The 15,725-nt window shown below is 46.4% G+C and overlaps 1 protein-coding gene across 4 annotated transcripts in view; it reads left to right on the top strand.

Moving 5' to 3' along the window:
• Positions 1–15,725, top strand: part of EPB41L4B (erythrocyte membrane protein band 4.1 like 4B) — a 117,906-nt gene that overhangs the window by 90,103 nt on the left and 12,078 nt on the right. For 3 of the 4 annotated variants that reach the window (XM_033122293.1, XM_033122291.1, XM_033122294.1), the window contains 4 exons: positions 52–119; positions 2,919–3,017; positions 7,516–7,705; positions 9,546–9,623. In XM_033122293.1, the coding sequence (XP_032978184.1) occupies positions 52–119; positions 2,919–3,017; positions 7,516–7,705; positions 9,546–9,623 (435 nt within the window). The remainder of the gene's footprint in view (positions 1–51; positions 120–2,918; positions 3,018–7,515; positions 7,706–9,545; positions 9,624–15,725) is intronic. The other variant, XM_033122292.1, reaches the window with a different exon arrangement.

Below are 15,725 nucleotides of genomic sequence, written 5' to 3'. Positions count from 1 at the left end.
TTGCATGCCAAGATATTCAATTTTGACTCACCTGCGTGTTTTCTTTGACAGGTTGGAAAAGAGGAATCAACGTTTGTACATGTCAATAAGAAATGCAGTCTTCAGGATGCTATTGTAAGGTCTGTTGCTTCTTGTTTGAATGGGGAACGATACTCTCTGTATCATCAACGTTATCCGCGAAACGTTTCTCGTGAGGGCGTTTGCTCATAGAATCAGAGAGGAAGAAGAAAACTGAGAGGATGGGAGCCTGGAGAGAGAGAAAAAGACTGGCTGAAACAACTACCTTTAAGCCTCAAAACAAGCCTTAAGCCTGCTTGTTTGCTGTACTAACAAAGAAATCACTTTGAGTTGCTTCTCAAGTGCATAGGTCTGACCTTGTCATTCCCTTGCTTAAAGTCCTTTGAAGATGCCACTTTGCTTGCAGGGTGGAGTCCAGACTCCTCATCAGAGCACGAGAGGCCCTGTTTGACCTGACTTCCGTTTGCTGTCCCAGCTCAGTTCACACTCTTCCTTTGGTCCGTAGACTCGCTCCTCATACTGACGTCCTTGACAGTATAAGAACCAATCACCGATGTTCTTTAAAGCTTCCAGGCCACCACCAATGCAAACCCAGAGGAAAACCTTTCTTTCCTGATCTCATAGAAAACAGAAACTCTCCCTTTCTGAGCCTGAGAAACAACCTATAGACCATTGCAGCCCCACTGGTACCTTGGCAGGCAGTCTACTAACACGGGCAAGGTCTGCCTATGATAGAATTTCCTAAAATGGGTCCAGGGATCATTGCACGAGTCTCTTGTTAAAAACAAAATCTCTTGGGTCCTACTCCAGACCTTTCAGATCCTTTGGATGGGGAGGAAGCAGTGGGGACAGGAACCAGAGTTTCAATAAGCTCCCCAGAGGATCTAAGAACCACTACCCACCCGGGGGGAATTCTTATACTTGATGCTAAACATAAAACGAATATTTCTCTGTGTCACCTTATAATGCCTCATCCGTATTCTTGGTATAAATTTGTCTTACTCCAGAAACACGTACCCAGCTGTCTCCTTTCAATACCTTAATTCATCTCTTCCCATCCTACCCTACTGTCTCTTCACCTATTTTCCAATCTTGGTTAATCGCATTATTGCCTACTGTTATCCAGACCTGACACCTGGGAGTCCTTGACTTTCTCTTACCTCATGCCCTCATCCAACTGCTCATCAAGTCCTGTCCAATTGACTTGCATATTATCTCCCACATCTGTCCTTTTTTCTTCACGGCCCTAATGATGGCCTACCTCAAGCCCTCCCCCTTTCTTATCCTGGATGATGACTGCTAGCCTTCTAAGATGCTCGCAGCTGGCCTCCCTGCACCAGCATCCTCTTTGTTGCTCTAAGGGCATTCCTAAAATGCAAGTCTGACCATGCCACTCCCTTGCCTAGAACCTTCAGTGACTACCATTGCCTTCAGTGTAAACAGCTCAGCCTGAGGTCCCTCGTGACCTGGCCCCTGCTTTTCCCCTGTATTCTCCATCCCCTGCCCTTCCACCGTGAGCTTACCCATCAGCAGTTTCAGGTCTCCACTCTGTCTCCCACCTTGGAAGTCTTCCCTGCATCTGGGTAAGGAGAAACTCCTCCATGAAGCTTTCCAGATGCCAGCCATTCCACCCAAGCCAAGTTATGTGCTCCCTAGTAGACTGTGAGTTCTTCCAGGGACTCTATTCAGTTGACTCGGGATTCCCAGCTTGAAGAAATCATAAACTCAGAATAAATGGACTCCCATCCCTTCTTTGCCCATTCATGTGTTTAGTTAACAAACATTGCTTCCGCACTAGCCACGTGCCTATCACCACATGAGGCACTGACTAGAAGAGAAAATGGAGGCCAAGAAGTGTTAACTTCTGGCAAGTGTTAACTTGCCAGAGGTCCTTTGCTGAGGACCTGAACTTGTTTTGATGTCCTTTGGTCCCAGAAGGTAATTTCTCATTTTTAAAATGAAATTAGTCATGATCACGACAAAAATGTGGGAAAGCTTTTCCTTAAAATCACTGTTTTGAGTAGGGCCCACTGGTTATCTGGCATATTTTCTTGAGGAAATATAAAAGTGGAATTTAATTCTTAACATTTTCACATATGCATAGAATGAAAATGTTTTAGAGCAAGTTTTAAAGATCTTCTGATTATGCATTTTTCACGTTAAATACCTTATGGTTCTTTAGCTTTAAATACATATATTCTGAATGTGTTTAAACATAGCTACAAGATTACTTGGAAGTAAAAATGGATTATCCACAGGTTTTCCTTTACTCATTTTACTAGCAAAACCTGGTTATGAATCAAGCCCTGATATTGAAGGGGGGCTTTTTTGGCAGGGAAATTTTATGTGCTACCCCAGTTTTATTCAGTTCCTGCTTGCTATATTTTCTTTCCTATGATTCGTTTTTTGGTTTTGAGTTTTCTATATAGCATTTTAAAAAATGATATTTAATAAGTGGAGAGGAGAGGAGAAAACAATGGCTATCTTGACTATTAATTTTATTAAGATATAAATTAATGGAGAAAGAAGTGCCCCCTACAGCCAAAACAAAGCCATAGACATTCTTGTTGGTATTGTTCTGTTTTGTTTCTGTTTACTGATTTATTTATTTTAAAATTATAGCTGACATTCAATATTATATTAATTGCAAGTACACAAAGTGATTTAACATTTATATATACCTTATGAAGTGATCACCCTGATAAGTCTAGAACCATCTGTCACTGTTCAAAGTTATGACGATATTATTCACTCTATTCCTTGTGCTGTACATTATGTCCCTGTGACTTATTCTACGATGGGAGGTTTGTATCTCTCAGTCCCTGTCACCTTTATCACCCATCACTCTGTCCCCCTCTTCTCCAGCAACCATGTTGTTCTGTTTTTTGGTATGTCTCTAGAAGTCCTATTCCTATACGTGTGGAAACGACCCAACCAGCGGTGGAAAAGCCAGAAATCAAGCCTCCCCGAGTGAGGAAGTTAACAAGACAATACAGTTTGTGAGTTCTTACCGCAAGTTTTTCAATTATAACAACAAAGGTGATGCTAAATGTTCAGTCATGAATGCTTCTAAGCCCCTTACATAATTCCCAAATGGCCATCCCAAAAATACAGTTTATTTCCAATGTAGTTCATAACGAGACTAGACTTTTCTCCCTGAAAACGCTACATAGTTGGCATCTGTATTCATTATTGAATGCTATGAACAATTTATTACAAAACTTAGTGGCTTCATTAAAACACTGCACATTTATTACCTCACCGTTTCTATGGGTTGGGAGTCCAGGCAGGGCGTAGCTGGGTCTTCTGTGTCAGGCTCTCACAAGGCTGCATTCAAGGTGCTGGCAAGGGCTGCGTCTCATCTGAAGACTCTTTCATGAGGTTTGGGATTCCATTCAGTTCCTCGAGGGCAGTTGGACTGATGGCCTCAGTTCCTTGCTGGCTGTTGTCTGGAAGTGGCTTCCCTCAGTCCCTAAGTCGTGTGGGCCTCGCTGGTTTTGTCCAGCAGAAAAAGCACACAAGAAGAGCCAGAGAGAGTGCTAGCAAGGCGAAAGTCAGCCGTCTGTCATCGAACCACAGAAATGACATCCCATCATTATTCACTAGAAGCAATCACTAGGGACAGCGCACATTCAAGGGGAGGGGATTCCACAGGAGCATGAAAACCAGGAACGGGTTTCGTGGGAAGCCGTATCAGAAGCCGCCTCCATGGGCATATTAGTGCAAAAGCAGCATGGTCTATCAACAGAGCCAAAGCTAATCACTGAACAATATGAGACCTGTAGAAGGAGCCATTTCCCAAAGTGTCCCAGAACTGCCAAGGCCTGCCCAGTTCTGTTCAGCTTCACACAAGTTTCCTGGCTACCTACCATGTGCACCGGGCTCCTCCCCCACCGTGGGGGAGGAACAAAATGACTGACAATTTCCATCTGCGGACTCACAATTTATTAGTGGGCAAGACAGATTGCAAATAATTGTAATCCAAAGAAGATAGGTAAATGCTGTAGTATGGTGGCAGTGATACTTATGACAGTGGCAGTACCAGTCACAATGGCAGTTCCTATTTTTTGACCTTGGCTGTGGCACCAGGCCTGGACGTGTCATTGTTCAGTGAGCTGCAGGGGCATCTTTGGGTGCAATGGAAAGCATGAAGCTCTGGAGTGAGAAAGGTTCCCGGTAGAGTCCTAGCTAGTTGACTGCTGGTGGCTCTTGGGGAAATTAGTCTTTGAACTTCTCTTTCTTCATCTGTAAAATAGGTGAGATGATACCTACCTCTGAGGAATTTTGTGAGTGTTAACATGAGCTAATGTGGATAAAGCTCCTAGCCAGTTCCCTGGCCATAGGATGAATTAGTTCCCCTTCCTTTCTTCTCCAGGACCTGAAAACTTCTGAGAAAAGGTCGAGTCTAAGGGTACAGAGTGCAAAGTGTAGGGCAAGGAGCATAACTCCAGATGCAACTCTCAAACAGCCATCTCAGGCCTGCCACTTGCACCTTGTGAAAGGGAGAAGAGGTGGGGGTTTTTTAAGGGCAGACACATTAGCCTTAGTAGAAACTTCTGGAAAGTATAGCAGCTGTGTTTCCTAGGAAAGCCAAAACAAGTAAGATTCAAATAATTAATAGTCCTAACGATCTCTGGGGGACAAACTAAACCATAAAAAAATCTGCTCCCCCAAGGATAAAACTGTAAGGATTAGCCTTTCCTTTTACATTTTGAAACTCAAAATGTTACTGTCACCCATTTAGGATATATAATCATGTTGGAAACAATGACGAATACATGGCCTGGAAAGAAAGAAAATTTAACCGACTCACCAAATTGCCTCCTTTAAAGAAACCTTTTTCAAACCTAGTATGTTTAGAAAATGATGAGCTGCTTTGTTTTCTTCCAGAAATACAACTTTACTATTTATTTAAACATAGTGTAAAAGTCTAAAAAAATTCAAGCAAAGCAGAAAAGTCTACAGAGAGAAGTAACTAATTCCTTAGAATCATACCATCAAAAATCAGCAATGTTCCCATTTGATGACTATTATTTTAGGCATTTTTCTATGCATACATATTGTTAAAATTAAAAAAAACAATCATCTCGAAGAAAATTATCATGCTTTTACTTTTAAAGTGTTATTTTACGAATTTAACATGAATTTACCTCGGAAGCTGAGGTAAAAATTTAAAGACCTTTGAACTTTAGATATAAGTTGCTTTGCCATAAGATCTTAGTTAAGACAAAAGGTTAAAAAAAACCATTAAGAATTTGGAGTCTTTTTCAATTTTAAACAGTATCAATTGACTTCTTGCTGTGAAAGATGAGCTATGATTTTTTTAAATGGCATTTTATGTAAAACTAAACAATTAACTATGCTTTTCAGGTTACAATTCCTTAAAATAAGGTAAAAATAAATTATAACCCCACTCTTCCACGTAACTAGCTATGTGTCCTTGAGCAAGTAATTTCACAATTAGCCATTGAATATCACCTGCTTCTCTGAAAACAGGATCATAATATAGGCTTGTTGTGAAAATTAAATGGGCTAATGTACCTGATATGATTTACTTCATCCGCATGTATCCAAATTCGTGGTATCTTATTAACTTTCCCACTTACTTGTTCAAACCCCCAAGTCTACCCTCACGTTTAACGATTTGCTAGAGGACTCACAGAATTCAGAAAAGCTGTTCCATTCACAGTTATGGTCTATTAGAGTAAAAGGATACAGATTAAGTCAGCGAAGGAAAAAGGCACATAAAGTGGAGTACAGGAAGACCTCACACAAGCTGCCAGTTGTCCTTTCCTAGAGGAGTCACATGGGCAATGCCTAACTCTCCCAGCAACAACGTGGGACAGCAGATGTGAAATATTGCCAACCACGGAAGCTCACCCGAGACTTGGCATCCAGGATTTTTATTGGGGGTCAGTCAGGTAGGCGTGGAACACCCATGTGACTCACCTTAACTACTCAGTCTTCAGCCCCCCAGAGGTCAAAATGATACAGTATGACCCAAAACCCCAGGTGTACATACAAAAACAGGCGTTTGCCATAAATCACTTTGCAGCATACATGATATGGCATGGCCCAAGGTCTCAGGTATATAAAGACACTCTTACCAAGCAGGATATTCCAAGGGCCCAGAGGTTCACCCAGGAGCTTGTCAATGACCAGTGGTTCCTTTGGAATGTGCAGGGCTTGAGCACTCAGGCCTGCTGAGTGAGCCATGTTACTGCTCAGGCAACAACCTGGCTGGCATTAGGGGATAAGGGACTTGTCTTAGTTTCTATTAAGTTTGAGAAAATACTGCTCATACTAAGAATAGGGGATCCACGGTGCTGCTGTGGTCTTGTGCCAGGAGGATCAGCTCACAAGGGCTTCCAGCCTTGACAGACCTTGTGGGAGGTCCAACCTTCCCCACAAACCCAAGCTGGAGATGAGCCCAGGGTGCCAACCAGACTTCTCTCTCATGGTGACTGCTCTTCTAGTGTCCTTTGCTTGCATCATCACATTCCATCAGAGACGGTCTAAGACCAGAGCTACTTGGCTCCAAAACAAGTGTGCCCAATTCCTCCCTGGTAACCAGTTTAACACACCAAAGGAACAGTTGCTGTTACACCCCAAAAGGGGCCATTACATCCTTCGTTCAGAGCAGTGGGTTCCTACAAGCCTTGTATGTACTCTCCTACAGGAGGCGACCTAAAATAATATTTCTTTGTTTAGTGATTTCTCAAAAAGTTAAAGAACTATCATACAACCCAGTAATTCCACTCCTAAGTGGAATTGAAAGCAGGGACTCAAACAGATATTTGCATACCAATATTCACAGAACCACAATAGCCCAAAGGTGGAAACAACCCAAGTTTCCGTGAATAGATGAATGGATAAGTAAAATATTGTCTGTCCATACACTGGAATATTATTCAGCCATAAAAAGAATGAAATTTTGACATAAGCTACCACATGAATGGACCTTGAAAACATGATGGTAAGTAAAATAAGCCTCATCCAGAAGGACATACATTGTATGGTTTCACTTCTATGAGGTACCTACAGGAGTCAAATTCATCCAGACAGAAAGCAAAACAGATGTTACCAGGGACCGCGGGGAGAGGCAATGGGGAGTTGTTGTTCCGTGGGTACAGATTTACTGTTGGAGATGATGAAAAAGTTTGGGGCATAGATAATGGTGATGATTACGCAACACTGTAAATGTATTCAATGCCACTGAACTATACACTTACAAATGGATAAAATAATAATATTATCGTATGCAGATCTTTCCATGAAAAAAAAATTTTTTTAATCCCTTGGCGAGTGATAGGAAATCCAGCCCACATGTAGTTTGGCAAAAATGTCAATGTATTGGATGCTGTCAGTGGAACCTCGGGTAGACATCTGTTTGGGGGTCCCCCACCCCCCATCCTAACTGTTCCACTCCTCTCCACCCTCCTTCCCCCCCCACCTCCTGTTTATTATTGTAATGAGCAGAGCTTCATGTGCTTTTAGTAACCGCAGTGATGAAGACGACCTCCCTCCAGACCTGGCTGAGGAAGTTGGAGTGACCACCACTACGACAGCCAACACTGCCACGGCCACCACCACACAAGGCTCAGCGCCGCTGGGGTCCCCCAAGGTCCACAAACTCAGCTCACCTCAGAATTCAGAAGGCCAGAGCCAGCTGTCCCCAGGAGCCCAGGTATGGGGGGAAAAGCCTTTAGGAGTAGATGCGCTTGCTGGAAATTCAGTATAAATTAAGTGTGTGACATCCATGTAGAATCAACTCTGTGTGTTTCTAAAACAACGTAGCAACCACCAAAGCATGTTTTTTATATGAGGCTGGTGCAAACATGATAGTGGTTTTGGCAATTTTTAACCTTTTAAACTACAATTACTTTTGCACCAACCTAATGTAACTGTCGCTCAAAGATAAGCTAACCATTTAGGAGAGACAAATAGGATAGTATAAAGCCGTGCACGTGGGAAGGGCAGTTTAAGAGATTTTTGAGGGCAATTTTGATTTTAGAATATCATCCCTGCGTAAGCTATTACTCAGAAAGCGAGGAATGGGTTTTCCTCCCATAATGGCAAATTTGGAGGAGTAAAACAAAGATGTCTCTCCTTCCCATTCCGTATGTTGGACAGCCTGCCAATAGTTTGAAAATGGGAAATGGTATTCTATTTGTCAGTCTGAAATTTCAGGAAATTGCCGGTGACGCGAATGGGCTGTGGCAAAGGCCTCACACAAGACATTTCTCTTGGTTTTCTGTGAGTGACCCTTAGCTGTGGTCACTCTTCAGCATCTGGTCCAAACACAGTCCAACCTAGTACTCTCCAAGTAGATGCTGAGATAAAGGTGGCTTGGTCCGTGGACCCCACTGAGGAATGGTGCGTGCAGAGTCCCAGACTGTTCCCAGCTGCTCCTTTCCACACTTTATGGCTGCTTCAAATGAGTAGTCACTCTGCAGCCATTGTCTCCAAGCCTCAGTTTCTTCCTCCTGGGAAGAAATGGGAATAAGATCTGCCACCCTCCCCAGCTCATGGGCTGGCGTCAGGTCCAGTGGAGGTTAAAGTGCTTTGTGCAAACTGGATGCCCGAGGCTTCTGCAGCTTCAGGGATCACGACTCCTGGTAACATCTTGGCACCAATGGGCCAGGTCCACATCCCGCATGAGCAGCGCCAGTCTTTCACCAGGTCCCACCCAAGGTCTCTGGGAATGCTTCCATATTCCTCAACAGGAACCTGTCTAGACCCCTCAGACTGAAGCTCCTGCTTTTCTGTAGATCACCTCCTGGTATCCCCAGTCGGGTCCCCTCTGCTGTGTGGAGTCCCTCGTACTGCTTTGTCCCAAGTGCAGACACAGGCTCCTGTCATGTATCACAAACTATGGTGGAAACGAAGTGAAAACATTTGCAAAACAGAAGGGAGTTCGGTGGGGAATGCGGGTGACATCCTACCAGAGGCCATAGGGCTCCCTCTTCTGGCCGTCCAAGGTGAGGAAGCTTACTTTTCCCCCACAAAGGGCCTCAAAGTCCCCCATGCTGCTGAGACCCCAGGGCAAGAGAAAAACACATTTTCCCAAGAAATGAACGTGATTTTCAGAGATACCCCTCTTCCCCCGTAAAGATCTGCCTCACTACCGTGCAGATAAGTTTAAAGCCTTGGGGCCTTGACCCTCCGGATCCAGGATGGGGTCTTTGCTCCTTCTTTCCATATCCAAAGGACTCTGAACTGTTCTCCCCACCCGGCAAAAGACCAAAAAGCACTCAAAGCACTTAAGAAAAATTGGTTGCAGCTTCAAACACTGGCCGTTCTCCACCCCACACCCTGCTTCTACCCATTAAGGTTTCATAAAAAAAAATTGGAGTTTGTTAGCAACGTTTTGTTGAACTATGTGGGGGGGGGGGGTTGGCATGACTTTGAGTTCACTCTTAGAAAGCGTGGAAAGGAGACATGGGGAACACCTGTGTTTTCTAGTGAAATTCTGCTGTCAATCCAGAGCTGTCACTAACTGGGCTATATTTTGTCTGCCTTCATAGAGTCCCTCTGACCGAGGTGGTGCCTTTACCTTGGAACCAGGTGATCTCCTGATGGATTTCACAGAAGCCACTCCTCTGGTAAACTTCCCATTTTGCTAAAACCAGAAAAGCCACAGTGCATAGAAACATCTTGGCAGTGGGACAGATGGACGGAAGTGGGCATCGCTTTTGGGAAGGCTCTTCCTCTGGTCCTGCCCACAGCCTGCAGGCTGAAGGATCAGCTCTCTTCGAGGGTTCAGGCACCCTGGGTCCCTCCCAGAGCTCTCTAGGGAGGGGGTACTCCCTTTCCTGTGAAGCTGGCTGCACAGGTCCCGCCCCCACCTCAGCTGCTCCTCAAGCATTGTAGGGCTTCTTGGTGCGTGGGTCTCAGCTTCTTGGCTTCCTGGGCTGCGCCCCGCATGCCCGCCCATGGGGCATCGCTTGTCACTTCCAACAACATGCGCTGGCCTGGAGCACCTGCTCAAGTCCTCACCCTGGCTTTCCAGACCCCTCGTGCTTCCTTATCATCCTCCATCCTCTGCTTACAGCGCTCTCCTTAGGGAGGGTGGCCCTGTGGGATTCCTGCAGATGAGAAACCCTGCCAGGCGAGAGAGGACTGAACCAGGAGTCATGCAGGCCAGACCTGGCTCTAACCTCAGCTCCATCCTTAAGAACCTTGTCGTTGGATAGTCTCTGCCTCATCTGTCAAATAAGGATGTCGTTGTTTGCCCTGTCGGCTAAAGACTGTTGTAAGGATGGAGGGGTAGAGGAGGAAACCCTTTAAGAATATAAAGCTCCATAAACATGTGTGAGATATTATTAATTCTATTAGAGGATACAGGCAAACTTGGCTGTATCTTTGGCTCAGCTCAACCTAATACCCGAGTGTACTTGAGCATAAATCACGGTCCACAGATTTGGAATGTGAGCCAAAACATGAGCCAAGTCAAAAGCTATCTCCTGAGAGCTTACTGTGAGGCCGGCTGTGTGGAGGCTCTGGGAGTGGACAGGGCAGCTGGAGGCGGGAGAGGAGTCAGGTTGATGAAGGGCCGAGGTCGACAGGAGAGCCATGTCGAAGACCTGCAGGGAGAGCCGGAAGTGGGTGTCATGATGGACTGGATGTGGCAGATGGGAGGGATTTCTGGAAAGCTTTCGAATGAGGCAACCTGCTGTTCAGGCTTTAGGAATGATCGCCAAGCCTGCCTCTGCCGGCACAAGGAAACCATTTGTGATTTATACAATTTTCCTTCTCGTTTGGAGACTGGTGCAGCCTGAGAGCTTTGAGTCATCGTTTTTGGATCAACAGCTGAGAACTGACAGTGGGCGACTCCTTGCTCTGGGAACCTTCAGACTTAGTCCCCATGTTCACGTGAATGGAACCAAGTTATTCATGGCCTTTGCGTTAGACACATTGCCAAGACAGGGTAACTCAGAAACCGCGGATCTTCCGCATTGCCTCATCGCCCCTTTGCACTGATGGGGAAACTGAGTCCCAGAGTAATGTAATCACGCAGGGACTAAGCTGGAGCTGGGACCCAGGTGTCCTGGCCCCTTCTTTGGTGCTCTTTGCATCTGATGGGGCTAAATCTAGCCTCTTCTTTAGGGAACTTGCCACTTCGGAGAAGAGCAATGCCTGGGAGAAGGGCTGTGTTGAAAGAACTCTCTAGACTGGGAAAGTTCAATAAGGGGCGTGGAGGACAGGACAGGACAGTAAGTTAGGTGACCTGGGCCTGGTGCTATATCAGTGATCCAACTAGGTTTCTTGGTTATGTCCTAGGGAGGCCGTGTTGTGTTGTGGGAGATGGAAGCCTCAGGAGCAATCTGAGGACATCCGGTCTAGCTAGAGGTTAGCATGCCCCGAAGGGACCGGAGAAGCCCCTGGGTACAAGCTGAGAGCTATGAAGGCAGAAAGGGGAGAGAGCTAAGTTCCTAGGCTTCATGATACCAGGGTTTACGGATGAGTAGGAGTTAGCTAAGTGGGGAAAAGGGACCAAAGCGTTCTGTATGCAGAAGGCACAGCATGAGTGAAATACTGAATATTTATTAAAAAGGCCCGATAGATCTGAGGACGAGGGTTGGTTTACCAAGAAAAAAATACATCTTGGCTTTGATAGGAGTCATGGGATTCTCTTACAGACCATCATGTTACGGATCCGGCTTGTAGATTGAATTGACCCTCTTTTCTTTGAATATAACAGATGAAGATGAGAAAGGAAGGGACCCAGAGGTCCCCTGATTGAAGTTGCAAATGCCACCACAAGTGGACTGTCCAGCCTCTGCTTGTACCCTTCCAGCAACAGGGAGCTCCTTCTCTCTCCCCAGGACACCCTGCTTGTATCTCTGGGTAGCTCTTACTTAGCTCTGACACAGGGGCCAGGCCGCTGCACTGCCAAGGCTCAGGACAACTGAGGCCCTTGGACTGCACCAAGACACAGCTGTCCCCTTCACAGCTGAAGTTTGCAGTGAGCACGTGTTCTCCTTGTCTTGCTCATGTGGATTTGAGGCGCGAGTGCATATTCCCAGTGCGTGGTCACATAGAAGGTAGGCTGGAGGACTGGCATTTGGGCGAGAGCCCAGTCTGTTTGAGCTTTCCTCAGCATCACTGGCTTTGACCTTACTTCGCTCCAGAGTCTTATCTTCCGTAGGTACTGAAGGGTCCTAGAGAGGAAGAGTGACTCGGGCAGCCTGCTTCTCCCTTCGTCTGGCCCTCTTCCCTGCGTCTCCATCTGCTCCTCCCAGTGCCATAGAAACGCATGCAGCAGCCCTCTCTGCCCTTGTTTATCAGGGTGATGGAGGGTCAGGTTGTCTGTTTCTTGGAGGACAGAAGAAGAGAGACTGGACTTAGGGCCTGGGGCTGGATTTAGGGCCTGTGGCTAAAGCCACATCACTGCCCTGGTTCCTTGAAAAACAAGGGAAAGAAGAGAGAACAGAGTCGGATGAACAGGGAGCTGGAGAGGGAGAAGGGGGACAAAGGATCTTGCCTTCATTCAACAATATTCCACCAAGACAATATCAGAGCTTGTTTCACCCTTATAACTCTAGACCCCTGTGATCCAATCTGTGTGAAGAAGTTTTCAAAGAAGCATAGTCCAAACAGCCAAGACTAATAAAAAGGTTCGCTCTTGATCTGGTAGCTCTCACAAAGCGTTCAGGAAGATTAAATTCACACCTCCTGGTAACACTTCTTGAATCTCTTTTCGCTGCCGTCTTAATTCTCTTGCCCGCTGCATGCCTCCAACGGCCTTCATCCTCAAACTCGCCACAAAAATATTCTTTCCAGCTTCACTCTTGCAGCATTTTCCCCCTCCTTTTCCCAAACCTGTTCTTCTCTAATCCCCAACTGTTTTATTATTATGTAGCTCAATTTAGCAATCTGAGTCCTGCCACCTCTGCAGCTTGTTGTCTTCCAGTCCCAGAATCTGCAGCTCAGACTTCAGAGTCAGATGGGAGCTTCTGCTTGGGATGGAAGAGGTGGGGTGCGGGGGTGGGGGAAGAAGCCCAGTGAGTGAAGACAGCACCCACTCTCCTTCTGGTATCCCTACAAGGCTGTGAGTGTGAGCACATGTTCGGGGGTGTTGCTGTGGGGAGAGTGAGGGGAATTGGAAGGAGGGTATATTTACACACTGATAACGCTGAGCCTGGGAGCACAGAGTCCTGCCTCCGCTCCAGCTTCCCTCCCAGGTAACACAGACCATAAACACCTGTGCCTCCGGTGTTCCTGATGCTTTCTCGTTTGGGCTTGTCCCTCGCTGATCCCTGGACTTCACAAACCACTCACCCACCGGCAGAGCAGAGCCGGTCAGAAGCCAGGTCTCTTCTGGGTCAGGAAACGTTAGTCAAGAGTTCACGTGTCAGGGAGGAGTTTGGAAAGCTGTGGAGGGCACAGAACGAGCCCTGGGTTGCGTGTCAGAAGGATTGGGTTTCCATTTGTCTCCATAACGTAGTTTTTAATTTGGACCTCATTCCATCAGGAGGGCTCAAGCGTAATCTCAAGTCAAATCAGGCTGCATCTTCATCCATGTTCTCCAGGGCGCGGGGAGAAGGGAAGGAAATCTGTTTTTAAGTTCGTGGTGTCCTCTGCTTGCTCGTACACCTGGGGCGCTCTCTGCTCCCTTCATGCAGAGAGTGGAATGACAGTCACTGTCCTGCTGGGATGTGAATCCCTATGTGCTGGGCACACCACACAGCCGTTCTGCTCAGGGGCCTGCCACCTCCCCAGCTCTCCAGAGGTCCTCTCGGCCCTTTAATCGCTGTTCCCCAGCCTCAGCCCATGGATGAGGGGCACAGGGTCCCTTTGCTCAATTCTCCCTCATGTCTACCCCTCCTCTCTTTCCCTCTGACTTTTCTCTTCTGTCCTCAAACTGGCAATCTCTCCTCTTATCTGGATGATAAGCCTTAGACATCTTCATCTTCGTTTGTCTAGGCCAAAATCTTTCTGTTCCCCAAAGAGTCAGACTTTGAAACTCAAAAGCCAAGTAGAACCTAGCTGCTTGAATGTGGGACAGACCTAAGAAGGAAAGGAAATACCAAGCGAAAAAAATTAAATGGTCTTTCAATATAGTATCTTATTACATGTGTTATCTTATTACCTGTTCATTTACTAGGAATTAAGAGTGTTTAAATCCACTTGTTTAAATCCTTTTGTTTAAATCCTCTCAGGTGCATCTTTAGAAAGGTCAGAGATGCTTGTAGGGTAGATCAATATTTCTTGACTATAAAAGTCCAATGCTGGGCAAAGCCTTAAGTCATTCGTTCTCACCGTCACTTCAAACATTGGTGGGCTGTACACGTTTTGGCCTATAGGCAGTATGTCCATGTTTCTTGGTCATTTGTACCAGATTTTATTTTCTTCAAAATTGAGTGCCTACTGTTATCATAGGCCCTATGATCTGGGGTCACTGGTGTAGTGGTTACAGCTGGGGCCCCGACGTACCGGGCAGTGGTGGAAACTGAGCCTGAGGGCAGACAGGATCCAGCCAGGCAGGCCGTGGCTGCCGTCTTGTGGAGTGGAGGATTTATCCTGAGGACCAAAAAGGGCAGTGGGGGGATTTTAAGTCGGCTGGTAAAACTTCACTGCAGGTGACTAATATAAACTCACTTGTTTCTGAAGAACAGATTTAGAACCAGTCAACAATAGGCTCTACACCCATGGATGTAGACTTTACCAGCGTTATTTCTGCACACCCCAAATTTGACTAGTAACACAAGGCTGTTGTGAAGGCCATTGTGAAAGAATGGTTGTAAAAGCCCCTTGGAAATTGTCCAGGACTGCACAATGGTAAAGAGGACCGAGTTAGATCAGTTTGGAGTTGGACAAGAGACCTGCAATTTTCTTGATCATTTTTCAATGAAACTTACCCAGAGGCTGTACTTTATTCATTATGGCAGGATTATACCAACTACTTAAGGCAACTCTTGAGCTAAAAGATGCATGTGTTTATTCTCTAGAGTGAATGGTCCCTCCCTGAAACCCAAAGAAACCCCGTCAGTGGCCCCCTCTCCTAACATGAGAGCATTCTCTCTTCACCAACCTCATCTTCACCGGTACAAGCTTTTGGACCTCTGCTGGGTGCATGGCACTGTTTAGTGCTAGGACGGGGAAACTCATATCCCAAGTGACGTGGCGTTGTCTCACAATGCTTGGGAACTTGCAGCTAAGCAACAAGGTACCCCAGAGGCAATATGAGATGCCAAGGACGGGCCCACGGGTGTGGGAGGGGGGTTCAGGGCCAGGATGTTTTCTGAACACAGATTCAGAGTCGCGACAGATGAAACCCTGAACTCTGTGTTCCTCCTCGCTGGTAGATCTCTTTCCTGGAGCACCCTGTTGGACACCGACTCACTGATACACCGTAATGCAGGCCCTTATTTAGCAGAGTGCAGGAGGCCACCCGGCCTGGAAGGCAAACCCTCTCAAGTGTGTGGCCACTCCCCGTACTGCCACCATGGCCGGCATCACTAATTCACCACAGCTCTCTTTTTGGCTTGGCCTGGGCAATGCTTCAGAATCCTCAACGGCATGCCAGGGAGCCACTGCCAGTCCTGTTCAGTTGGCACAGGAAATGGCGCCTACCTGCCATCCCCGGGAGTGGGGTTTTGATGTGGCATCCCGTTCAGATAGTACAGAAGACAGATGAGGGCCGGAGAGGAGGAGAGCAGGTGGAGACAGGAGGGAGGAGGGAGGGACTAGATGCGATTTGA

This window comes from Rhinolophus ferrumequinum, chromosome 12 (assembly GCF_004115265.2).
Source record: "Rhinolophus ferrumequinum isolate MPI-CBG mRhiFer1 chromosome 12, mRhiFer1_v1.p, whole genome shotgun sequence".
Classification (NCBI taxonomy): Eukaryota; Metazoa; Chordata; class Mammalia; order Chiroptera; family Rhinolophidae; genus Rhinolophus; species Rhinolophus ferrumequinum.
The sequence above is the reverse complement of the archived record's forward strand: the minus strand, read 5'-3'. Positions and strand labels throughout refer to the sequence as shown.